The following is a 26,256-nucleotide window of genomic DNA, read 5'->3' on the forward strand; positions in this document are numbered from 1 at the left end:
CCACAAGGAAAGGGAGGGAGAGGGAGGAAGAGAGATGGAACCTGGAACATATCGTTTCTCTTGCATGACCCTGGATGGGCCTTGACTCACTTTTCTATTTGCTCCTCAGCATCGGGAGTTTTGGGGTTGGTCTTCAAGACATCGCCTTTCCCAGTCACGCTGATGTCACACTTCAGGTACCCCTTCGTGCCAGTCCTGATGTCACCAGGGTCTGTGAGTAGGGCCCACTTGTCACAGAACTGATGACCTGTAAAAGCGTCCTGACAGCTCAGATCCTCTGCGCAGCTGGACTCAGCTGGTGCAGCCAGTCCTGTCCAACACCCCAGGCGGTGGCTCTGGTATTCCCAGCCTCATGTTGTCTCCCTGCCCACCTTCCCCATTTCTTTTTCTTCCCACCCTCTTGTCTCTCTTCTCCAACCTGCCACAGGTATTTGGAAAGCCTTCCACCCAGTGCTAATTGCCTAGACAGGTTCTTAGCTTGGACAGGCTAAGAGAACATGAATGGAGTAGAGAATTCACATATTCTCTCACAGGCTGTAAATGGGGCTCATGCATCTTTTTGTTTGGTGTGCACTGTCAGTCCAAACTTTAAAAGCTCTTAGAAAATCTAGACCTCTGGCTTATCTTTAAAAACAAGCTGTTCGATCTGCCAATACAGAATGCACAGTCCCACGTGTTAGCAGGTGGTAAGGGAGCTGAGGGGCCACTGTGCCTTTCATGCGGGTTGGAAGGTTCCTGTTCCCCACAGTCTGCAGCAGGCCTTATTAGCCCCACCCAGTGCACTGTGATATACCCAGGGCCTGGCCCCCTGGCCTCGTGCCAGTTGGAATTGCTTTGAAGAGAAGGGACCTTTCATAAGAAGATCTAGATCTGTTGACGGCCTTCTTACTTATCAGCCCCTGACCTTGGACAAATTACCTGCCTTCTCTGAGTTTCACTTCCCTGCAAATCAGAGATAATAAGAATTACATAGCAAAACCTTATATAGCATGCCACAGCCATTACTCTGAGCTAGGTTCTATATGAAGCACTTTATATATCAACTTAATCTTCCAACAACCCTGGAAAGGAGGTACTATTTTATCTTCATTTTCTCTGATGAAGAAGCTGAATCGTCAAGTCATTTGCCCGAGGTTGCACAACCAGGAAAGAGCAGGGTGGAATTTGAAGCCAAGCTATCTGGCTCCGGAGTCCATATGTATAATTCCTACGCCACCTTTCCTGCCTGTGTTGTACAGCATCACAGCTCTAAATTACAGACAGAGTTTGTTGGGGGAAGGAAACACGAAAGAGAACGCAGTCATTAGATTGTAAACGTTGTGCGAAAGGGCCAGGGTGGCTCCAATTGTGTAATTGAGTGAGTGGGTCAGTGGATGGGCACACGAATGAGTTGACTATCAGGGGTGACAAACTAGGAGGTAAGTGAGGGAGAGATCGGGAAGCAATGTTTCCTTACCAGGCTGGTTGTACACAGTCCCCAGGTCTACTTTGAAGGAGCCGATCAGTATGCTGCCTATCAGCTTGTGGTGAAAAACCTAAGGAGAGATGGAGCAGTGAGTCTAGCTGCAATAGATTTCTCTTTGAAGATCAATCTGTGAAATGGATTCATGACACCTCAGTGAGGATTCTAGACCTTGACTCTCGTCTGGCCTTCACTCTTCTCTGGAGCACAATGACATTTGGTCATCAAGTGAAAAGGGCATCCAGAGCATCTCACCTGGACCTCTCCTTCCTAGCAGGTTTTCAGCTATTGAAGGACACCTAACAAATCTCACTCTCTGAAAAGTATCTTTTTAAATCAAAGTGAGCTCTGGTACAGCCTACCTTTTAACACCTATCTCTGTCTACTGAAACTCTACCCATCTTTCACTGCCTAGAACAAATGTTGCCTCCTCCAAGCAGCTTTCCCTTATCCCCCTCAGCTGAAAGTCCCTTTTCTCTCCTAAACTTCCACCATACTCTGCTCACAACTTACTCAGAGAACCCACCACATAGTGCTTTGAGAAGTTTGGGACATGTACAGTAGTCAGAACAAAGGAAGTGTCATCCTCAATATTTTATCTGATCAGAAGTCAGCAGCAGAGGGCCGGGCTGGTGACAGTAACACAATTTAATGCAGGGCTATCAAGATGAGGAAGTTCTAAAAGAAAGCAGCAGATTTGGCACCAGGTTCAGAAGGCACACCGATGGGAGACTGCTGAAGGAGCAGGAGTAGTTTAACCTTTAACTCAGTAAAGAGAAAACTGGAGGTACGGAGGAGGAGTGATTGTAACTGAAGTATTTTCCAATCTTGGAAACACCACCATGTACAAGAGGGAGTAGGTTCCGCAGGTGGATCCCAAGTCACAGGAAGAGAGACACATCTCACTACAAGGACAGGTTTTATAACAGAACTTCCCAGCAATGAGTGGGCTTTTCTAGAGATAGTGACCATCCATCACTGGATATAACCAAGCAGTACGCCAAAAACCCCATGTCATAGAGGTGGTGACAGGGGTTCCCGTACCAGCTGCATTACACTAGAGGGTCTCTGGGCTTCCTTCTATGACAATCTATGAGTTCCTTGAGTCAAAAACAGTTTCCTACTTTCTTCTACCCACCCCATGCATGGCCTTGTTGATAATAGGTGTTCAGTAAACATTTGATGAATTAATGAATGATTAACTGATCAAATGATGGGTGAATGGAAGACTTTTGGGGTTTCTAAACAGCTCCCTTTGGTGGAGGCAACTAACAAAAATAAATTCAACTGACTTCAGGAAATGAAGAAATGAAGTTCTTCCAGTCTCCCTTTCTACACTTACTATCTTGCCCAAACCTCTCAAGGGAGTTAAGAGAACTGAGGGCAAGTAAGGACAGCTTGGCTCAAGGGGAGGAGTTATTTAAGGCCACACATACAAAGCTCACTCCAAACCTCCCCATGATTGCAGTTGCTAACGTGGCTTCCCAAAGATCCCAGCAAGAACATAAGCCTAACTCAGGCTCTCTTCTCAGGTCAAAGGTGTCTGGGTCCCTGTGGGCACAATGGGACATAAGAGCCCACATGGGTCTTTAAATAACACAAGAGACCTCCTCAAATAATCCATCCACCAGTCTGAGTGCCAGGTACCCTGCTGTGGGCACACATGGGATTATAGGGACTTCGAGGAATTCCACACACAGAGTGCTGGGGGCCCTGCATGCCTGGGGTCGCTGGCAAGGAAAGATGGTCTTTGGCACCACCATGGTCTGCTATGGCCTGGCTATCCCAATAGCATCTGCTTACTGCACCCGCCCCCTTCTTCTCTCATGCTGAATTTATTTTGGGCACATTGACTTTTAGCTCATGGACTACCAGAAAACTTGTATTAAACACTCCCCACCAAAGGGAGTTTTCCCTTTAAAATCTTTGATCTCTGTCCCTAAGAGTCATTTGGGGAGCCCAAAGTATTCTCATCTTCCAAGTTAGGGAAAGTAAAAAAGCAATACCAGCTTTGGTCCTCGTTCTGAAAATCCACTGTCCCACAGAGTCATGACCCTTGTCTATGCTATGGTATAAACATCTAGCTATTAATTGTTTGTCTGAAATCTAGACAGTTCCTCAGGACCCAGCTATACTGCTGATCTCCCAAACAGGTGGTTGCCAGAGCCATGCAATGTAACAAATTCCTAGGCAATGCCCCAGGGCCCAAAATATCTCTGTACCACTTGTCATCAGGCCTGAAATTCAAATTAAGAATGTCTGGCTTGGAACACCTGGGTGGCTCCCTTAGTCAAGCATCTGACTCTTGGTTTCAGCTCAGGTCATGATCTCAGGGTTGTGAGATCGAGCTCCACAATAGGCTCCAGAGCATGCTGTCTACTTAAGATTCTCTTCCTCTCTCCCTGCCCCTCCCCACTTGTGCTCTCCCTCTCTCTAAGAAAATTTAGATAAATAAATAAAGGCTCTTTTTTTTTAAGAATTTTGATTCTTGATAATTTTCATTCTTCAAGAGTCACATTCTTCAAGTGCCCCTGATCAAGAGAATATAATAATTCCACCATGACCTAAGACTTAATGCAGGGCCTATATATAATATGTTATATCTATATTATTATGTACATATATAGTGTAAAATATATAAGTATAATATAATAAATATAATGTAATATATATTCTAGAGATAGGTGGATGGTAAGGACAAGCAAGGAAGTCTCCAAGACAAGTTTTGCCATCTTCAAAATTCTAATTAGAGTTGGCGTCACTGCTGAGGAAAACATTTCCTCACTCTCCACATGTCTTGTATTGGCACATAAAGTATGGAGTCCGTCCTTTCAGAACCACTAGGAGGAGGGCACTTACCCTTCTACCACTCACTTGGCCTCTCTCAGGCATGCAGAACCATGCTAACCTCTTCATGGGAGAAGAAGTGATTTCCCAGACTGGTGAGATATATGCAGTCTGTCACCCACCGGTCTGTCTGTCCCTTAACTGAGTGATCTGAGGTTGGTATCAATCCTTTCTGGCCCCCATTCTCTCTCTTATGGGCTAGGACTTTCGCATGGGCACTCTCCAATCCCATTCCTGTCCTCCATGTGGTGGGCCACCTGGATAAAGTGTCTGGCTAGACTAAGAAGCTTCTCTGTCTTTACTGTTCAGACATGATCTGTGGAGACCGGAGTTCATCTGTGGAGCTGAGGAAGGGTCTATGCAGCGGACACAACACCCCATGAGCAGGTCCTAAGGTCTACATTTAGAGGCAGCTATGAAGTGGCCAAATGGCAACCACTTGCTCCAAATCACATTTTCGGGTCAGCATTACTGATATATCTGGTTCCTTCCTGATGCCTTTTTCTACTTCTCTATTCATTACCAATGAGGAGGGGGTTAGCAGTATGATTAATTATCACTAGTGTGAATATCATCCCAAGAGAGAAACACTAACAATTCATCTCATAAAAAGAAATAAATCAACTCAAAGTGGCAATCTGTCAGATGGCACTTGAAGCATATGCTGCAAATTCCCACATTAGTAAACTCTACAATTCAATTCATGATGGTTTGAGAGTAGCTTATAACTTGTTTTCAGAAAGCACAGGTTTCCTTGAGGAGATTTTCCTTCCCAAATTCTTCCACACTAGTAATTTCATGTTCTACCTGTTGGTGTTGAACTCACCATCTCACACTCACCCTCCCAGACCTATTCACCTCTAAGCAGGCTGAGCTGTTCTAGAGAGTTCCTAATACCTAGAATTTCTCCCATCACCCCCCCCACCACCACCACCACCACTTCATCACCAATGATATACTTACTGAGATTTTGATGATCTTGTCAAAAAGATGCAGTTGGGGTCCAATGAAATCAAAGACAAAGTACTAAAAAACAGAAAGTTCATTCTGACCATAAATTCTAGGCTCGCATCTAAGAACTTTATTACTGGACTAGTCATAGATTTCTATCATTTTAACCAAATGCTGCATGGTCCTCAGTGGCAAGGATGCAACATCAACCAACAGGTCATCCCCTACTTAGGGTCACCTAAGTTCTTTCCAATTTTTTTCAAATGGAAAAAAAAAATGTTGTCATCTCCATCTTTGCACAGGATATACATGAATTTTCCTTTAAAACGGACATAAAATGTGCAATTATCAGGTCATGGCTTATGGGCATGTAAATATCTAGTAGATAATATGAAATTTCTTTCTAAAGCGGCCAAGCCATTTTACATTTGCATTGGCAGCATACAAAAAGGCCATTTCTCCATATCCCTGCCAACCCTATCAATTCTCTTGATTTTTTGACCTATAAATAATGATGGGTGAAAATCATATCTCAGCATGCTTTTAATTTGGGGTGAATCTATTTAAAATCTAATTTTCTCGGCATGTCTCAGTTTCAAACATCTTTGTGGCCATTCTCAAGAATGACCAGAAAGAGAATGAGAAGAAATTATAGACAAGGAGGGCTTCTAATTTTAAGAAAGTGATTGAAATTGAGTTGAAGAAACTCTCTAGGCCAGTCTCTATAGCCTACAGATAAGTGGCTGAAGACCAAAGGATTTAAAAGATATGCCTGGATTCAGACAGCTGTTTACTGCTGAGCCTGAGAGCATGACTCAGTTCTCCAGAAGTCATCACATGAGGGCTTCAAGTACTAGATATTTCACCTATGGGAACTTTACCCAGTAACTCCCAAATGTGAGGCTATATTCTCCGAAGATGTAGAACACCGGAGTGGCGTTTTGTTGTGGGTTGTGTCTTTTGGGGACTGGTAGGGATGGGGGAGGCAGGAACAGGAAGTTCCTTTGTGGAATGTTTGTTTTGAGTTTCCAGGTGGAGGAATAATGAAAAGACTTTAGAGATGAACAGGACAGCAACAGAAAAGGGAGACCTAACTGCTCACAGCCTGCTTTTAAAGGGCAACACAGAAAAACCAAAATGTGGAAATCGAAAGATGCCATCATACATCCTAATAAAAAACCTTGAAAATGGCAGTCCCTGGAGATTAAGGACAGGCCACATTACATTCAATGTCTTGTGTTTAAGAAAATGGGAAAATACCATGACGTTTCAGGAAGTTTTCAATATATATGTTCAAACTTTTAAAGAGTTGTGTTGTTCAGAATTTCTTTTATATGGAAAACACATTAAATACCTCGTTCTGATAGATGAAATGCTGTGAGTTCCTTGGACCAATAAATTAGTTCCAGTGTTTATTGCTTTCTGCTGAGTTTCACATTTCAAACTCAATTACCTCACACAGGTTCCCTAGACCTTTGAGCCACATACATTTTTCTGGCTGGAAAATATTCCCCAGCCCCTATTAACAGGTTCCTTCAATATCTGGTGGGCCTTGGGCTTGAAAATTGGAGTCAAAAGCTATAATAAAAGTTTTCAGTTCAACTTCTGTGTTTTTACTTGAGTGTCGACTGATGGTACACAGGCCCAGTTCTGTGCCATTTAGATCCAAGACTTGTATGCATAAAGAAAATACTAATTATATCATTTAACAAATCTGTAGAGCTTTGCAGTTTTAAAACTTTTTCATACATATTTTTTTCACGTCACACCCATGCTAAAAGTTGTTATGGAGATGAGGGTAGGGTGGGAAGGAAAAATCTCACGGTAAGAGCCTCAAAGGCAGGAATGATGGATAACGAAGCAGGGAGTTAACAGCTCAAATGGGATTTGGATTTGGTTATTTTCTGTTGATTTCATTTCCTATGGGCTCCCTTTTCAATTATTACTCCCATTAGGGAAATAATTAAGAGTTTGCTGCATTTTTGGATAATTCACAGTGTCTAAGTGCCTATAGGGAAACAAGCATTCTTGTACACTATTAGTTGGAGTGTAAGTTGTTACCTCTTTGAAGGTCAACTTAGTGATATCAAAAATTTTAATACACATATTCTTTGCCCCAGTTATGCCGTATTAATATTATTGTACGTAGTAGCCCAAACCTGAAAAAAATTCATATCCATCAATGGGAGAATTGACTGGTTTAGTAAATTATGGTGTATCAATGCAATGGGAAACTAAACCAATGAGAGGAAAATGAGTTTGAACTATATGTATTGATACAGACTAATCTCTAAGATACATTGTTTTATGAAAAGATCAAGGTCCAAGACAGTGTGGATAGAATGCTACCATTTGGTTACAGTATTTGTTTGTACCTTGTATATGTCTAGGATGCCTCTGGAAGGATACACAAATGTCTGGTGAGAATGGGTTGGGGGGATTCGGGCTCAAGGATCAAAGATCAGAGGGACATATGTTTTTCGTCATCTATCATTTTATACTCTTTGAATCTTTTACCATTTTTTACTATGTAATTTTTTATTTAAAAAAGAATTTAGTGTGTATGAAATTTAGAGACTTCTGTCTCTCTTTGATATTTTCCTCTCTTTGATTATCATAATTTTTGCACTCCTTAGAAAAATACATCTGCTTTACTTTCTATTGCAACGTGCCTATTTCAAAATTAATAAATAAATTTCTAGTGTCTCTTTCATGAAAAAGACGTTTATCTTCTTTATAACCAGCACTCAATACATTTATTTAATATAAAACCACAGCTTATAATGGATGGTGAGCATATGAGAAATAAGAAAAATGGTATATTGAAAATAGGGCAATGAATTTAGAATCAGTAGGAATTCCTCCCCACAATTTTTCATCATCTTTTTGGTGATTCTCTAGAGGGTTGTTTATAAGGAGGCTCAGAGAGCTTGCCAGGGCTTAGATGAGTGGTGGGAAGCAGGGAGGAGGGACACAGCTTTTCTATTTAGCTACCACTACTACAGATGACAGCGGAGGGAGCGTGGTGAAGATGTTGGTCACCTCCATGACTTACTTCATTGTAAAATGGACTGTTGGTTCCTTCCTTCACTGTGCTTTGTTTCTTCTCTTCCCCGACTTCAATGATCACAACTGGATCAATGTTCTCACCCACCAGCTGGCGGGCCTCAGTGATGGTGATGGCAATCTACAACACAAAACAACATGTATGCACTCTAGACCTTGCTGTTCATTCACACAAGAAGAACTGGGGCAGGCTGGGCAGGAGGAGTCATTCACTTACTTGATAGTTTTGGGACCTGACCTCCCCATCATGGATCTTAGTCAACAGTTTTGATCTATTAAAAGAAAGTTTTAACATATTTGTTTCATTAAGTAAGAACATACTTTAAGATCCATAAGCCATGATAATATTTTCCCAGGTACATCTAAGTACTTTAATTTATGCTGTATCACATATTCTTTCTCTGTCCCTGGAAGAGATAAATGTAAATGAGCAAGTGACTTAATCTCTCTATGACTCAGTTTCTCCATCCTAAAATTGGAACTAATCATAATAGTCTTTACTATATGAAGTAATTGCCACAAGTGAATGATATGACTAATTTGTTCTACTGATAGTAAGAATTCCGAGCAGAAATAGAAGGGAGTGTATGAGGAACTACCATGAGTAAGAAAGCGACATAAACAAACATGATAAACTGAAGGCATTGATAGCCACAAGTATTAGATTCCTTGGATCCATGCTCTTTTGCCTTGTACCTTGTAGTCTCTCATTCTAATGTGGACTGGACTTGTGACTTGCACTGACCAATAGAATGCAGCAGAAATGACTTTTGTTAATTCCAAGCCTTAACTCAAGAGACTTTGTGTACTTCCACTCTGTCTTCCCTCTCTTGGAACTCTGCCATCCCCACTATTGGATTAAACTTGGACTAGCCTGCTAGAGGATCTAATGCCATATGGAGGAGAGCTCAGTGGTCCAAGCGAAGCAATCCCAGATCAGCCTACCACCAGCCAACCCTCCAACCAAAATCAACAGTGTTACCAAATGGCCACATACTCATGAGTGATGGATGCCTAACTATCTAGAACCAATAAGACCAACCAACTAACTCATAGATTCATAAGCAATAACAAATTTTTGTATTAAGCCTCTGAGTTTGGGATTATTATTAACTGATAACAGCAAATCACATGCAGAAGACCAGTTTGTTCTGACTTTTTGTGGGGTAGCATAAACACTGGGGACAACAACAAAGCTAAGACATATGACACCTTGATGTATTAAAGAACAGGTGAGAGACAGCTTCTGAGTCTGTCTCCTGTTGTTGCTGACATTCCTGAATTATGAGGCATAGTAGGACCTTAACTCAGGGGATTGAAGGCCAGAAGTTGATAGAGCTGGGCCCCTGGCCTGCTGACAGCTGACGGGTATCAAGAGGCCAGCACTGCCATAGAGGGAAAGAAGTAGATACAGACCTCTGTCTTCCTGTCTTAGACCCTTGGCTCCTTGCAGACAGTGATCAGGTATCATTCTCTTTTTCCCAGAACCTGTAGAGGTACCTGCACACGGGAGGTTGTCAGCAAATGAGTGCTGACTGTCTGTCCCAACACTGTACCTTCTCTTTGGAGGAGCTGGAGGAATGGGAATGACAGATTCATGATCATGAATCAAATCTCCTCTTGGTCCTTCCTGGTGAGAAGGCCCCTCCTGTGGTGCCTCAGCTTCACTTTGGTCATCTAGAGAAGCAAACAAAGGAAGAAAACTGTCTATTATGATACACAGTGGTGATCTGAGCCTCAACTGTCCCCGCACTCTGCCAATCACCATAAGGTGGACAAGGAGACTATAAGACAGTCCCTGCCAGCATGAAACTTAACATAAAAGGAAGGCACATAGCTTAATTTTTCTAAAAAAAAAAAAATTCATCTTCTGTTTCCAAAAGAAGAGTAGATTTATATGCAGGCATTATGGAAAGAAACCGAGATTTGAATTGAAAGATGTGATTTCAAGTCATGACCTTGCCACAGTGGACCTTCAGACAAGTCATTTATTCCCTCTGAACCTCCTCAGTAAAATTTCATGTGCATAAGAATCACCTGAGAAGCTTTGAAATGCAGATTCTGATTCGGTAGGTCTAGGGTGGAGTCCAAGACTCTGCATTTCTTTTTATTTTTCCACCTTTTTAAAAATTTCTTTTCAGCGTAACAGTATTCATTGTTTTTGCTCTGCATTTCTAATGACAATGACCCAGGTAAGTCTGTTCCTGCTGTCTGAGGGCCTATTTTGAGTAGAAAGGTGTCATAGGTTGAATTATATACTCCAAAGACCTCAAGTCCTAGTCCCCAGAACCTGTAAATGTTACTTGGAAAAGGAGTCTTTGATTAAGTTAAGAATTTTGCAATGGAGATTATCCCTTATTATACAGGTGGGTCCTAGTTGCAATCATATGTATCACTAAAAGAAGGAGGCAGAGGGAGAACACAAGAATGCAATGTGATCACAAGGCAGAGATGGGCCAGACGCCACCACAGCCACCAGAAGATGGAAGAGGCAGGAATCAGATAATCCCCAGGGGGTGGGGCCCTGCCAATATTTTTATTTTGGCCCCGAGATACTGAGTGCGAATTTCCCACCTCCACTACTATGAGAAAATTATATGTGGGTTATTTTAAGCCACCCAGTGTGTGGTCATTTGTTACAGCAGTCACAGGAAATGAATCCATGAGTGTCTAGAAAATTTAAATGAATGGATAGTAAACATATTATTTCAGACCTCCTCTTCCCCCACAGAGGGCTTCTGATTTAGTTGATCTGGGATGTCGCCTGGATGTCCATTTAAAAAAAAAACAAAAAACTCCTCAGGTGACTCTCATGTGTAGCAAAGATTAAGAACCACTTCTTAGCCAAATTTTTGGCAAAAACCAAAGAGATTGCATGGTGTAGTTCAAAACCCTGACTCTGAAGGTTGGGTAGAAATCCCAGCTCTGTCACTTCCTAACGTCATGATTTGGGGCAAGTTACTTAACTTCTCAGCCCTGTTTTCCTCATCTATAAAGCCAGGCAAGGCCAACATTACCTACCTCACAGAGGTATTATATTTCTATTGTCTATTTTCTTTATAGTCTTCCTCTCAACCTGTGATGCAGTTACCTCCTCAGGTCTCAGTAGATAGAAGAGGCTCGCCCATCCCCCCCCCGCTCAGAACAGGATGATTTGAGGACTTTTTACAAAGGTGTGTGTACAGGTAAATCACAAAGAGTTGTGCAGCTATCTGGGGCTCAAGGCAGCCAAGCTGGTTGTGCTTGGAGACCCCAAAAATGAAGCTAGAGAGCAATTACCAGAACCTGGAAGGAGAGGAAGTCAGACCCAGTCAGCTTCCCTACAACCCTTCAGTTTAGGGACACATCCAGCCACTGGATCCAAGCTCACACTCCTCCCTTCCTCAGACTTCCTGCTGGGGTGTCCCACTTGGGAAGGGACCTGGCTTCTGCATCAACACAGGTCAGCCTCCTGGGACCCAGAACAGCTGGAGAAGGGTGGAGAATTGATTTGGAAAGGCAAACAGAAGAGTCCTACGCAGGGCTATCCTCCCTCTACACTACCTGAGTGCATTGTTCTATACCAGAATCTAGCACTGGACCCAGCACTCAGCAGACCGTCCATTAGCATTTGTTGAGGAAATGAAAGAAAGGCTGATCATGGGAGGGACTCGATAATTTCATTGGGTAACTAATTAATGGATAGGTTAGGATCATTGGAATTTTATGAAATTAAGACAGAGCCACTATAGGCCTCAAATACACAGATATGAGAGCCACTGACTTTGAGAATCTCCAAACATTTCATCTGGAAAAGCCCTAACTTCCCATACCAGGCCAAAACAAATGAATGACCAGAGTATCCTCAGTTCTATAGACTTTGCTTTATCAGTCTCCCATGGGGCAAGCCCCTGGCGAGCAGCATGAATGCTATTTGCTTTCTAGGAGGGGCCTGGCACCTCTCTGCCCTGTTTGCTTTGTGGGCTAAAGACTCTAATTAGAATGAGCCAGGGGAGCCAGCTCCTCTGAAATGGCTCAGGTTGACTGCCCTAAATCTCCACCAGCTTGTTCTTTCCTCCCTTCCTAGTCAGTAGCGGCCACTACCTGGAGGCTGACCCATGGAGTAGGAAAACCCAGGCTCTTGTATAAGATTGACCTCTGCTGGGGAGCCAGTTTCTCCACTTCTTAGCTGTGCAACTTTGGGCAAGTACTTAACCTCTCTGCACCTCTTGTAAAACAGATGCAAAGGAACCTACGTTTTAGACTCATGAATGATGCATGTCAACCAAAAAGCAGCAGGGACTTATTAAATGTGTCCTAAATATTATTTTTCATAAGGTCCTGAAAGTAAGGGACTGGCTTATTCAATCTTGTGCCCTGGGACCTACTGCAGAGTCCTAATTTCAAGGATACCAGAAAAGACCTAAAAGCCTTTTCCACCTATTCCCTGGTCAGCAGCTTGAAGCCCTGTCCCCACTTAAAATGCCTCTCATCCCATCCAAGGATGACTTCATTGTTATTACCAACATTTTGGTTTGAATGAGTTTTCATAGATTTCCATTGTAGGTTATATGTGAGGGCAGGAAGTGAGCTGGGGGAGAGGGACACGAAACAACAGGACACCCACAGGGGGCAGGAGTGAAGGGTGAAGGAGGCCCCCCAAGGAGGCAAGAGGGGTGAAGATAAAGCAGACCCACTGCACCATTTTGGTTTGGAAATGGTCCAGAAAGCTGGTCTTGAATTGGCTGTTGTCAGGGGCACTGGGCAGAAGCTTCTAGGAGGCCACCGCAGAACTGCCCATCCAAAGTGCTTAATCCTCTTTGACTCAACAAACATGTGTGTCTACCTGATGCCGGGTCTGGCCCCACTGGCACACTTCACACTGTACCTTGGGGATTCATTTGCTCTTTGGAAGAAGCGAGTGGCCCATTCAGAGGACGCAATCTCAGACAGCCCGGACTGACATCCCAGTCCCACTCACTGCTTCGTGGCTCTGTGTTCCCAGTCTCAGGGCAGATTCTGAGGTTTGTGCAGCCACACAGGGTCCTGTGATCTGAAGGACCTCATCACCCTTAGCTCAATCCTCTGCTGTTGCCCTCCAGAAACTTCATAATTTCTGAACAATGGCTTTGCATTTTCATTTTCCGCTGTGCCCTGCAAACTCTGCAACCGTTCTTCCCACATTTGACTTTCTCTCTCTGCATCCTGCTACCTACTTTGTAAACCTAGGATAGCAACACCCATTGGTAGGATGATGGTGGGATCAAATGAGACAATAAATAAGCCTCTCCTGTAGCCGTTGCTGTCCTCACTCTTATTTTTAAATTCTCGCTGGATCCTCCTCAAGGCATGTGAGGCCAGCCCGGCAACCTCCATTGTGCCCACTTCACAGAGGGAGAAACTGAGAATCACAGCTGTGTTGTGATTCCTGGGCCACGGAGCAAATCAGGACAAAAACAGGAGCTTGAACCTTGCCGCAGCCTCCCTCTGGGGTGCTCTTCCATGGCCCTGGAGGTGTCCACCCCACCCTAGTTGGCCCAGTAACCAGGTGACCAGCAGCCCTGGGATGGATGCCATCCCTGCGAGACCAGCAGGGCCTGAAGACCCAGCAAGCAGCACCCTTCCCACCTTGCTCCCACTCTGGGAGAGCTCCATTCTCAGCCTGGAGGGCTCAGCTCCATGAGACCTGTAGGCCCCAGGGCAGTGCCTTTCCCCCAAAAGCCTTACCTTGGGCAGCTCTATTGGCTAGGATTAGCCCCTTCTCTGCTTTCTTCTTCTTCTTCTTCAGCTTGAGCCCAAACATCCCCTTTCTGAAAAGAAGAAAAACTAAATAACAGTTATAGTAACTTTGAGTCATTCAGACATCTGAGGAGACACATACACACACACACACACACACACACACACACATACCCCCTGAGTTCTCCTGGAAGCCGATCAACCTCCTCTTCCACCCTGGGGATGGGGATGGGGATCAAAGCACCAGTGTCAGGATGACCCAACAAGGTCTTCAGACAAGTCTACGTTTGCAGAAACCATGAAGCCCCACCAGAAATCATGGGTCCACCCAGAACTTCAGTGGGACTAGGAAGAGCCCCAGCTGGTATTTTGCTGTTTCTCCTCACTTACCTGTACCAGGTACTCAAGTGAATGACATCACTTAATCATCACAGCAACCCTCTCTTACCCATCTTATGGATGAGAACACAAGGCCCAGAGAGGGTAGTTGCTGTTTCTGAGGTCACACTGCTCTGAGCGTCAGGACCAGAGGAACCCAGGCTCTAACCATTGGATGGCCTGAGCAGGTTACTCTGAGCAGAGTGAACACAGTCTCCAGAGCCGGGGTCCCAGAACATGTCAAGGTCAAGAGACCCGGGAACTCACTGGGGTCCCACCACCAGTGCAGAGCTCAGCACACACATGGTGTGTGCCCAGAATATCAGCTAGTGTCATTATTAGCTGTGGGTGGAAGCTGCTTGGGCCCTCCTTCTATCCCAGGAAATGGCTTGTTCCTCTGTCTTAACAGACAGCAGAAGAATTCTGCACAGTCCTCCTGAGAGAATCCTTTTCTGGAGTTGAGAGACTGAACACTGGATGGAACAGTGGATGGACCCAGTTCAGAAGAAAGTCCTGGCCTTGAGTCAGAGAGGCTGGTGGGCCCTTGGAGTATGGGAAAGGAAGAACAAGGACAGAACAGAGGAGAAGGGAGGAGAGAGCAGCAAACCTTTCCAGGAATACCCTGCAGTCCCAGAGCGATGTGAGGGAAGTGAAGGGTCATCAAAGTTGTCCAGTGCGCTTACGGACATAGGACTCAGGGACCCCACATCAGGCTGTCTGGGTTCTGGTCCCAGCACCATCTGTGCAGCCTGAACCTCTCTGCACTTCGGGTTCTTCATGCATAAGATGAGATAAGAAATGTAAAGCATTTAGCACAGTGCCTGGACATACCAGTTGCTCAATAAATGTTAGTTATGCTGTTATTATTGTAATGGGTAGGATTAGGACCAATGAGTGGAAGCTACTAGGTGACAGAAGTTCACTCCATTTATATATTCACTTACTTACTTACTTATTCGTTTACTTATTACTTTTATGTCCTGCCTTAATTCAACTGAGGAATTAAGGAGCCCTCCAACTTAGTGTTGTCTGAACCGTGAAATGGACGGCATTGAGTAGGAGTGAGTTCCCTGTTCCTGGAGGTATATAACAAAGGTCACCAATGGCTGGAAAAGGATGTTGTAGAGAACAAACATCAGAAGAGGGGGGACCAGCCTATAGGGTCTTGGGGGTCCTTTAAGACCCTGAGATAAAGTAGAATGGAAAGAATGGGCTCTGGGAGCCCCGAGACATGGATGGACTGGGCAAGTCACAGTATTTCTCTGAGCCTCAGTTTCCCCATGGGTACAAATTTATGGAAACAAATAATAAGGTACATAACTTTAAAGAATCGTGAGAATAAAAAGAAGTGAAGGAAGCAAAGCACTGAGGGCAGTCCCTGGTATATAGAAAGTGCTGGAATGTGCCCGTTTTGGAGGTAACATTTTCCCTCTTTGATTTACCATCTTCTATGATGCAAATCACTCTCAGTCTCCCAAGAATCTCAGAAGAGCATACACAAGGAGGATTTCCCTCTTCTGAAATTTCTCAAAGGCAACTTCCAATAACTTTCCTGTTTTCAAAAGAGTTACCGGGGCACCTGGGTGGCTCAGTGGTTTAAGCCTCTGCCTTCGGCTCAGGTCATGATCTCAGGGTCCTGGGATCGAGCCCCGCATCGGGCTCTCTGCTCAGTGGGGAGCCTGTTTCTCCCTCTCTCTCTGCCTGCCTCTCTGCCTGCTTGTGATCTCTCTCTCTGTCAAATAAATAAATAAAATATTAAAAAAAAAAAAAAGAGTTACCAAGCAGAGGGTCAAGGCCATATCTTCCAAACCCTGACTTGCCATTGTGGTATCCAAGGGCTCAATGCTATCATCATTTCGTGGAGGCAGAATCTGATGTCCCCTGGGACTTGGCCAATGAGTTCTGCAGACTAGTTGAAAAGGCTGGGTTACTTCCATCAGCAAACAGGAAGTCACTACTAATAAATGACAGCATCTACCACAGGGAGACTCCATGCTCCTGCAGGAAGCTGGCATCCGCATCCTGAATCCCCCATCAGGCAGCCAGTGACTGAGGCATTGAATCATCCCTGAGGTGATTGGCGAGGGCAGAGGCAGAGAGAAAGATGGGTCCCCTTGCCCCTCTGAAACCAGGCGCTCCTGGCCCTGCTGACCATCAGGGGCACCTGATGTTTAAAAGAGACCAATGTCTGGAAACACTTCCGGAGATCTGTAATTGCTCTGGAGAAGAACCAGTGCTGAGAAGCCCTGCTCTAGGCACAGCTCAGACCCAGCTACCAAGGAAGCCAGAGAGCCTTGCGGTAAATGCCCATTGGATTTACAACCACTTCAGCTCTCCTGGATAGGTTGATATTTGTTCCACAAACACACAAGGTTGTTTGCCTGAAATCCTGAGTCAGTCATCAAGGGCACTCCCAGCATGACTCCCAGCATGAAAGCCTTCTTGAAGAAAATTGATTTTTCCTCCTCAGCCACATGTCGTCTACAGTAGAGAGAAGGCACGGCTTGCCGGCCCAGAATAATCATGCCTCTGGCAGACTGGGCAGCAGAGAGTGAACTGGAGACAGAAGACAGCTCACGGGCCTGCTTGCATCACCTGTTAGCTCTCAAATTTAGAACCAGATCCTTAGCCCAGATGACCATGTCTCATTCCCATGTGGGCTTTTCTGACCCAATTTGTACGGTGGTGAACAAAGCTTATACAGTGTAAAATATGCTACGAAATACTGTATCACAACATTGGAGACAAGGAAATGTGCTACAATAGTCTCCTGAGTGAGTCCAATACTTTTAATCACGGATTAATGCTTACTTTGTGCCAGGAGCACCATTCGACACATATTATCTCCAAGGATTCTCACAACATACCACGAGGCAGATGCTATTGTTTCCCATTTTTACAGATGAAACGTTGTCAGGGGTTTCCAGCCAGTATACTGGGATCATCCAGTAAATCAGGAAGGAAGTTCCCCAGGGCAGGAGCCATCAGCCCCCCTTCTCCTTCTCAATGTGCCCAGGAGTCCAGCATGGGAACCTCCCACTTCACAAAAAAGGATGGGGCTCTCTGGCTTCAGATCTACTGAACTTCCTCCCAGGGCCACCCCAAGGTAAGTCAAGACACACAGAAACCCCCATACCAACCTGGTCTCCTCAGGGTGAAAGCTACCATGACTCCGATATCTGTATCCAAACAATGAGAACGTTACACAGTGCGCTTGTCAGGCTCCCTTCAGCACCTCTGTTCCAGGTGACATCACTCCAGGTTGCCCCACAGGGCCAGCACTGCCGGGAAGGCAGCCAGCCCAACACACAGGAGGAGGAGCTCAAAGGCCAGAGTTTGGGTCTCATCCCTACCATTTCTAACTACGCCAGTGGGACTGGCCATGGGACTTCTCGGAGCTCAAGCTCCTCTTCTGCAGGAGGTGGCCATAAAGTTAACTCTGCTTTTCTCGTGGGGTGTTATGCATATATGACCTCACTGCATGCTCATGCTACACTGTTAGGGACTCTACAAATAATTAATGTCCTCTCATGTTCATGGCTCCCTAGAGCCAGGCTTAGGAAATGACTCACAATTAGGGTCTCCATGTGGTTTTCCACTTGCCTCACAAAATTCCCCTTCTGGAATCAACTTTTCTACCTGCAATGTGGAGTAGAAGCAGCTCAGGCCAAGCAGCCAAACACTAAGCTAATTGAGTCCGCGGTGTGACCAGCACTAGCCCTTGCTGCTCTCCTCCCATCTAAGAGGACACAGAATACAGGTCATCTGTGTCCCTGACCCTCCAAAACCAGAGTCATAACATCCAGCATGAAAAAAAACAACACTTTGATTTGTGGATTTATTTATATGGTAAACGCTTAGGAACTTTAAAATTCCTTATTAAAAGAATGGATTTCAAAAAAAAAAAAAAAAAAAAAAAGAATGGATTTCTTGAGTGCTGTGAAGTGTGTAAACCTGGCGATTCACAGACCTGTACCCCTGGGGATAAAAATACATTATATGTTTATTAAAAAAAAAAATTTGGAAGGGGAGGCGAACCATAAGAGACTATGGACTCTGAAAAACAACCTGAGGGTTTCGAAGGGTCAGGGCTGGGAGGTTGGGGGAACAGGTGGTGGGTAATGGGGAGGGCACGTTTTGCATGGAGCACTGGGTGTTGTGCAAAAAGAATGAATACTGTTATGCTGAAAAAATAAATAAAATGGAAAAAAAAATAAAAGAATGGATTTCTATGTAATCAGGACTACCTTAAAAATAAAGCAAAACCAAGCTTTACCACTGTTCTGAGGTTATCCAGAGAGCCTTGGATAAATTCCCAGCTGCCTCCCGAGGAATATCTGCTCCGTGTACTCATCTTACTTTTAAAACTGGGATATATTCATTAAAGGAAAACCACCAAATATAGAAGTAGCCATAATGTGGATTTTGACTGAAGATTGTTAAAATATAAATCCATGGGACCTCCTGCCTTGCCAAGACTGCGATGTTTCTTCTCTCTCCCCATCATCTTCCTATAACAACTTACCTGCTCTATTTCCTATTTCTTTACGCAATGGTGCCCAACTGTGGTTGTACATGGGACTCGTATGGGGCGCTTTCGAAAATGGTCTTCCACACTGCGGCCAGATCCCATTCCAGAGAATCTGATGCTACTGGTCAGCAGTGAGGATAATGCTCAGTACCTTTCAGACTCCCAAGGTCATTCTAATGTGCAGCAGTGTTGGAAATCCTTGTGTATAAGTAATTAGTGCCAGAGAGCTCTCCTCCCAAAGAGAAAGTATATGGTTTTTAAGGGAAATTCAAAGACAAATTTTCAGCCACAGGGGAGCTGTGAAACTTGGGAAATGCAGAGCACTTGCTGAATGTATTTGGTAGGCTGGCCTTTATCATCCTACCTCAGCTCCTCTTCCACTCAACCCCAATCCTGGCAATTAGCCCACAGACTTGTTGCCTTCTCGACTATGCACAGAATCAACCCAACCTTGGAGGAACCGACTCCTCCAGTTGGAAAGAGCAGAATCAGTCCTCTGTTTGGGTCCCAGAAAATGGCCTGAATAGACTGAGCAATGACTCCCAACCTCACGGGAACCAGCTCGCTCCGGCATACTCTGATTTGCCATCTCCCACCTCACTGCAACCGTAAAATAAACATTTCTCTGTTAGACCCTCACTTTGTACATTCCAGCCTCAGTGGTCATCATAAGGAGATCCGACTGTTACCAACTTCACAGACAGTCACTGAGAACCTTGACATTGCCCCTGCAAGACTCAGCTGAGTCTAGGAAATGCACCTCCGAGGATGCTAATGAATCCTTCCTCCTGTGGTTTCTCTGAACCAAGGATGACTCAGGAATCATTCAGGGCCACATGGTATAGAGCTGGCCTGGTTCAGCCAGCCCCTGACAGACCTTCAGAGGGCTTGCCAATGTTCAAGGACAAGGTGGTAGAAGGCTGGTGCTGTAGGACTTCCCAGGAAAAGGGGGACTTTCCCCTCAGGTGCATCTTGCCCACCCAGCAGCATGGGCTGCTCACAACTGACACCTTTTTCAACCTGTGGCCACTGGCCTCCAACCTCTCCTGCTCCTCCTCTATAGCTAAGATCAGTCCATGACTGCTTGGTTAGAGTGCAAGAAAGAGAAGTAAATACTGGCAGGCAGTAGAGTTAGGGCTTTGAAATTTTTCCCAGCCCCAAACCTTCTCTCACCTGGGTCCCTACGAAAATGTTCATTTTTCTTATTCTATCCTCTTTATATCCAGACTAATTGGAGACCTGATCTTTGTTTTCCTAAAGTCAGAAAATTAACCTTTCATCCAAAAAATAGACTACAGGCAGCTTCCCAACATTTGGGACAAGCAACTCTCCCTTCCTGTGTCTTAGCATAAAGAAGTCTTCAAACTCCTACTCTTTCCAGGCTTTCTCCTTTTCTTTACTTCCAGAACCTTCCTCTTCCCATATATTCCTTGACTATCTTTTGGCAGAATGGTAATAGTATGGCATCCATTGTTTGGTTTTTCCCTCCCTGGGGTTGGGTTAAGGTCCAAGGCTCATGTTCCCATGTGGTCTTCTCTTCTTTGGGTCTATCTTGTCCCAGAATATTTTATTATACCTTATGTCGAATGGAAGAAGTCACTGAGGCAGGGCTTTTCCTCCCTGTAGCTGCACACTGACTTCATCTGATTCTCAGGAAAAGATTTGAAAACCAATCTGGACTCCAACCCATATAGCTTCCTCAATCTAGTTTACCAGCAATAGACATGATATTTTGATCCTAGTTGATGAGTAGGTCTATGTCTCAATGGGTTTTTGAACCTAACAAAGAAAGAGAAGGGTGTAGCTTTCACCTCAGAGATGCTGATCCGCTAACATATAAAGATACTGTCACAAGTGAGAGTCATTAGTTCCATGATGGGTAAAGAAAGGACCTAGGAAATTCCTTCCAAGCCTCATTTTTTGGTGTCATGGACATTGAAGATAGAAGGATGGGTGCTATATTAAATTAAATGCTATGTTTGCTGTAAGGCCTCAGGGCCTTTAACAATGCTGATGTACATTGTGACTCTCCAAGCGATGACACAGCATTCAGATTTTTCTAAATTGACTTGACCACACCCTTATCACAAAACACTGGATAATATCTTAAAAAACACTAGGTGGGACGCCTGGAGAAAGAGAGTCCTGGAAACCTTGGTGCTCTTTTCTCTTTGGAAACTTTTATGAGGAGAGCCATGATTAAGCAAGGACCACTGAGGAAACAGAGAGCCCAGCATATCCCTTCTCTGCATCCATCCATCCATCACTGCTCCTGTTGCAGGGAAACATCTAATTGGTCTTCCTGCCTCTCCGTTCTCTCTCCTTCCTGTGAACTACTCTCCATCCTGTAGCCACTTTTGCAAAATATTAAAGCAGAGAGCTTTCATAATATGATAAAGAATATTTACAAAGCCCCCTAGAGTTCATATCCTATCAGTAGTAAATATTGAAAGACTTCTCCCTAAGATTTAAAAAAAAAATGAGACAAGGATGTTCATGAACACCCACTCTATTTAACACTGCACTGGAAGCCCTTACCAGCTCAATAAAGTTTGACTATTTGAATCACTAAATGAGTGTAGCAGGGTATCTAGAAACAAGGCCAATATACAAAAATCAAGAATACCTCTCTGAACCAAAAACAAAGAATTAGAAACTAAAAACTGTAAATAAAAAATATGGTAATAGGACAAAAAAATTTACAACTTAGGAATCATTCTAAGTTTTGTATAATTGTTGAATCACTATATTGTATACCAGAAACTAATAGTGTATGTTAAAAAAAAAAAGATAAAATTAATTTTTTTTAAATTAAGTAAAAATTTAAAAATTGACCTGTACACTAGAAGTTACCAAAAAAAAAAAAAGATAAAGTAAAGGATATTCCATGCTCACAGACTAGAAAATGCAATACTGAAAAGATGTCAAACTTCCCCAACTTCATTTGGAGATTGTTATTTATTATAATAAATAATATTATCTCTGGGTTCTCCGGTTTTGCAAGGAGGAACAAGTCACTCAGTCCTCTGGATTCCTATCACTTTGTTCTTATCCTTATTTTAGACTTTATCACACAGATCATAATAGTTACTTAAAAAAGATCATTCTCTTTTATTACATGCTGAGCTTTTGAAGCCAGTAACCATGCCTAGTTTATGTATGTGCCTTCGGGGTCTGGCACAATCCCTGGTACAGAGCAGGGCTCAATGACTGTCGGACACACGGGTGGACAGATGGACAATTAGAGCATACACATAGAAAGCGCCACAGGATTTCACTGGAAGTTCTTTGGCTATCTTCAAAAATGTATTACATTGAACAGAAAGGAGTTAAGGCCATTCCAAGACTGTCTTCTCATAGCTAGCTGAATGCTTTTCTTTCCAGACTACACCGGGATTGAGTCAAAATTTGGTTATCCATTATACAATGTATAATGTATTCAATATTTCATCCCCTTGATTACCATCATTCCAAGTGTTCTGGAACAGTCATAATAGCCACTGTCCCTTAGGCATGTAGGATAAGCCAGGCATCCGGTTAAGGTTCTGCATACATCTTTTTTTTTTTAATTTGACAGAGAGAGAGAGAGAGAGAGAGAGAGATATCACAAGTAGGCAGAGAGGCAGGCAGAGAGAGAGGGGGAAGCAGGCTCCCCACCGAGCAGAGAGCCCGATGTGGGGCTTGATCCCAGGACCCTGAGATCATGAACCGAGCCAAAGGCAGAGGCTTAACCCACTGAGCCACCCAGGTGCCCCTGCATACATCTTTTTAAATTTAGTCATCCCAACAACCATGTGATAGAAGGGTTCAATCTCCCTTCGGGATGTAGAAATGGAAATCTAAAAGGTTGAGTAACCTGCCTTAGATCCCACAGCCATAAGCTGCACCCAAACTCGGTCCTGGCAGACCTCCACTCTAGGCTACCTCCCAAACAGCAGTCAGAGCCACAGTTTTTCAAGAACCTAAGAGGAGCCAAATATTGTGAATCCTTACTTCCCAGATGCTGAACATCACAGCCCAGAGACGTTTGGTAACTCGCCTACAGCTGCATAGCAGTCCATCACCAAAGCCTGGGCTCTGTGCTCTGTTTGCCACCGTCCCTCCCCAGGCAGCTCACTCTCTAAGAACAAGCAGAGGAACCATAGCACCAGCAGCCATGTGGGCTTCCAGCAGCCTGACTCAAGCAGGGGGTGCAAGGAAGCTCAGCAATTAGAACCCCAGCCTCACCTTGACCAGCAGGGTTTCCTACCAGTGCCCAGATGCACTCACACTCACTAACTTCTTGGACCCAAGACAGGTCAGCAGGGAACAAGACACAGCATCCAGCACTAGTCTTGGGAAGAGGGGGGGCTTCTTTCTAGAACACAGCAGCCCAGATGAGTGGGTATCAGGAGGCAGAAGTCTGCTCCATCGCGACAGGCAGGTGCCTCCCAGGAAATGCCTTTCCATATGTGTCCACCAGCAGCTCCCTATCTCTGTTTGAACTTCATGTCCTCCTCAGGGCTTGGCTGCCAGATCCCAAGACTCTGATCAGCAAACATAGCAGCTCAGAGCAGGTCCTGAGAGGAGGGGCCATTGACATGTTTCATTCCAAGTCAGGTAGCCCCGGGTGGATCAGGACTCAGAAGAACACCAGCTCCAGATGGTGCCAAAGCCCTAGGTGGTTTCCAGCCACTATCCAGCCATCCAGCCTGGCCTTTTAATCCTTCACACTGTCCCCTGCTCACTTATTTACTTAAGGCTAATTCTAGATAACTTTACAAATATTAACCTATTTAAGACCCACAACAGCCCTCAGAGGTAGAAACTGTTATCGTGCCCAATGTGTGGATGGCAAAACTGAGCCATGGAGTGGTTGGTAGATGCTGGGATTTGAACTGAAGCCACCCGATCTCAGAGCCTGTGCTCTCAGGCCCTCTGGTTGCTATCTCCATGGCATTTCACTAGGACTTGGGTCCTAATGTTATTTCAAAGAGGTCAAGTTTATAAGGGAGGAAAATAAATAAAAAAAAAAAAGAAATTTTGGTGCCAAATGCCTCAGAAACTCTGCCTATAGTGGTTTGAATGTTGGCTCCCCAAAAGATATTCCCATGTTGTAGAGAATGTGAATATGCCCTTATTTGCAAAAAAGAATCTTTGCAGATGTAAATTAACTTAAAGACCTCAAGAGATCATTTTGGATTATCTAAGTGGTCCCTAAATCCAGTAAGTGTCCTCACAAGGAGCAGAAAATGAGAAGACACGGACAAGACTAGGTGGAAACAGAGGCAGAGATTGGACCGATGTGGACACGGGCCAAGGAACACCAGGAGCCCCCAGAAGCCAGAGAAGTGAGGAAGGATGCCCCCTGGAGCATTTAGAGGGAGCACAGTCCTGTGAGCTTCTTGATTTTAGACCTCTGACTTCTGGAACTGTGAGAGATAGATTTCTGTAGCTTTCAGCCTCCACATTTATGGCCATTTGTTATGGTAGCCCCAGGAAAACAGCACCTGCTCTTGGTCACTTCCTCTAGCATGTATTGGCGTCACAGGAAAGGAAGGAATGTTGGCTTCATTCACTCCACTGAGTACCTCATGGGGAAGGCCGGCAGGTTGGTGCCTTTGGGCCCGCTAGTGGCATAAGAGCCCCCACAGTGCAGACACCAAGCGAGGAAGGCAGTCAGTCCCCAGTGCAGGGCAGAGGCCTGGGAGGCAGATTTTGCAGGTAAGGACTGCGCAAGTTAAATAGGAGTTTCCCGAAGCAGCCTCATTCAAATCCTCAGCTGAATGCACATTGTCCCCACAGAGAGGAGCCTCGGCTCAGGATTCACAGACTGAGAACAGGTCTCCCGTGCATCCCTCCTTCCATTCTGGATCATGGGAGATTTGATCCCTCTCAGAAGCCAAGGTCGTCAGTTGTCAGTGAGTCCCAGACTCACCTGTCACAGGTGGGGAAAGTCATGACCACACAGCTGACATCGCGTAAGCTGGCACAGCTCATCCTGGCCCTGTCAGAGCTGGAACCCAGTCTCCAGACCCATAATCCTTTCAAAGGAACCAAATCTCCTCCCCTCATCTGATCTCTTCACAGAGATCCTGCGGCAACTCTTATCTGAGCTGAGCAGCCCTGAGCCCAAAGTATTCTCCTGCAAAATTTCCCATCCTTCCTCCTGAAATTTAAAGTTCTTTCTCCTTGTTTGCAGAGTGATACCTTCCCCATGAGGCTCCTGCGTCTGACTCAGATACCAGTACCCATTCTGACAGCAGATGGCATCAGGCTGTACAGTAGACACTATTACTAGTAGACAAGTAGGCAAATGTTGGTTGCCTGCTTGTTGCAGGGAAGAGTCCAGTGAATGACCCCATGCACAGCCTCATTTCTCTGCAGCATCTCCTGCTACTTGCTGTCTACCCATCTCCCCGGCCACACCACCTTCCTTTAGTGACTTGATGAGACCATGCCCCTCCCTCCAGGTCTCTGCACCTGCTCCTCTCCATGCCTGAATCCACATGTCTTCACACACCTCTGCTGAGTTCGTGATATCCCCTCCTCCAGGGTCACACCATCACTTTGTCAGAGGCTTTTTCCCAGGTTCAGCAGATACCCAGATCCTCAGTGCTTTTTCTTTTCATTACTGATCCTAGCTTGTAATTTTATTTTAATGTGATTCTTTTGCATTAGCTTTCACCACTGTCATTAAACAAAAAGTTCCATTAGGGTAGGAACTCAGTCTAGATGACTCACCAGTGACTCACCAGCACCCAGCACACAGACCACACACGGAATTCATTCATTGGTTCATTCCTCAAACATTTATTGAATAAAATACTAAACCAGTGAAAAGAAATGTGCAAAGAAGGAATAGACAAAACCACCACCCCTCGGAAGAGAAAAGTCAAATAGATGAGCTATGGTAGACTCTAAGAAATTACACAGCAAGAAATGACATTTGCTACCACACTTACCCTCTTTCCTGTGCTTGCCTCCGAACACTTTTAGCCCTGCCCAGTATTTTAGCCATGCTCAGTATTTCCCCAAAGGCTGAGCTGGCAAAAACTCAAAGCAGTGACAAGTGTAACTGGTAAACAACTCTGGAAAATGAACTTCAGAGGAATGATGCTCTACAATTATCTAGAATGAAGTTTGGGAATTGTCTTTACAATTCAATTAACCTCAGAATTATTTTAGAAATGCAAAAGAGAGACTACGTTGCCAAGCAAGGGGCTTGAGCAACACTTCTCCAGCCGTCCCCACTCTGGGAAAAAGATTCCCCTTACCATGAGGCTGCTACACTGGATCCAGATCCAAGCACAGATCAGATCAA

General features: G+C 44.6%; 1 protein-coding gene across 6 annotated transcripts in view; it reads right to left on the bottom strand.

The window, feature by feature from the left end:
* Positions 1 to 26,256, bottom strand: part of FER1L6 (fer-1 like family member 6) — a 165,098-nt gene that overhangs the window by 102,331 nt on the left and 36,511 nt on the right. For 3 of the 6 annotated variants that reach the window (XM_046027179.1, XM_046027143.1, XM_046027169.1), the window contains exons 2-8: positions 14,033 to 14,115; positions 9,883 to 10,003; positions 8,544 to 8,598; positions 8,316 to 8,447; positions 5,273 to 5,335; positions 1,457 to 1,535; positions 91 to 247 (exon numbers count right to left, since the gene is read on the bottom strand). In XM_046027179.1, the coding sequence (XP_045883135.1) occupies positions 91 to 247; positions 1,457 to 1,535; positions 5,273 to 5,335; positions 8,316 to 8,447; positions 8,544 to 8,598; positions 9,883 to 10,003; positions 14,033 to 14,108 (683 nt within the window). In that variant the 5' untranslated portion in view covers positions 14,109 to 14,115. Of the gene's footprint in view, positions 1 to 90; positions 248 to 1,456; positions 1,536 to 5,272; positions 5,336 to 8,315; positions 8,448 to 8,543; positions 8,599 to 9,882; positions 10,004 to 14,032; positions 14,116 to 17,562; positions 17,602 to 23,180; positions 23,516 to 26,256 lie in introns of those variants that run through there. The other 3 variants (XM_046027161.1, XM_046027133.1, XM_046027152.1) reach the window with 3 other exon arrangements.

The sequence above is a fragment of the Meles meles genome, chromosome 1 (assembly GCF_922984935.1).
Source record: "Meles meles chromosome 1, mMelMel3.1 paternal haplotype, whole genome shotgun sequence".
In the NCBI taxonomy this organism is placed as follows: domain Eukaryota; kingdom Metazoa; phylum Chordata; class Mammalia; order Carnivora; family Mustelidae; genus Meles; species Meles meles.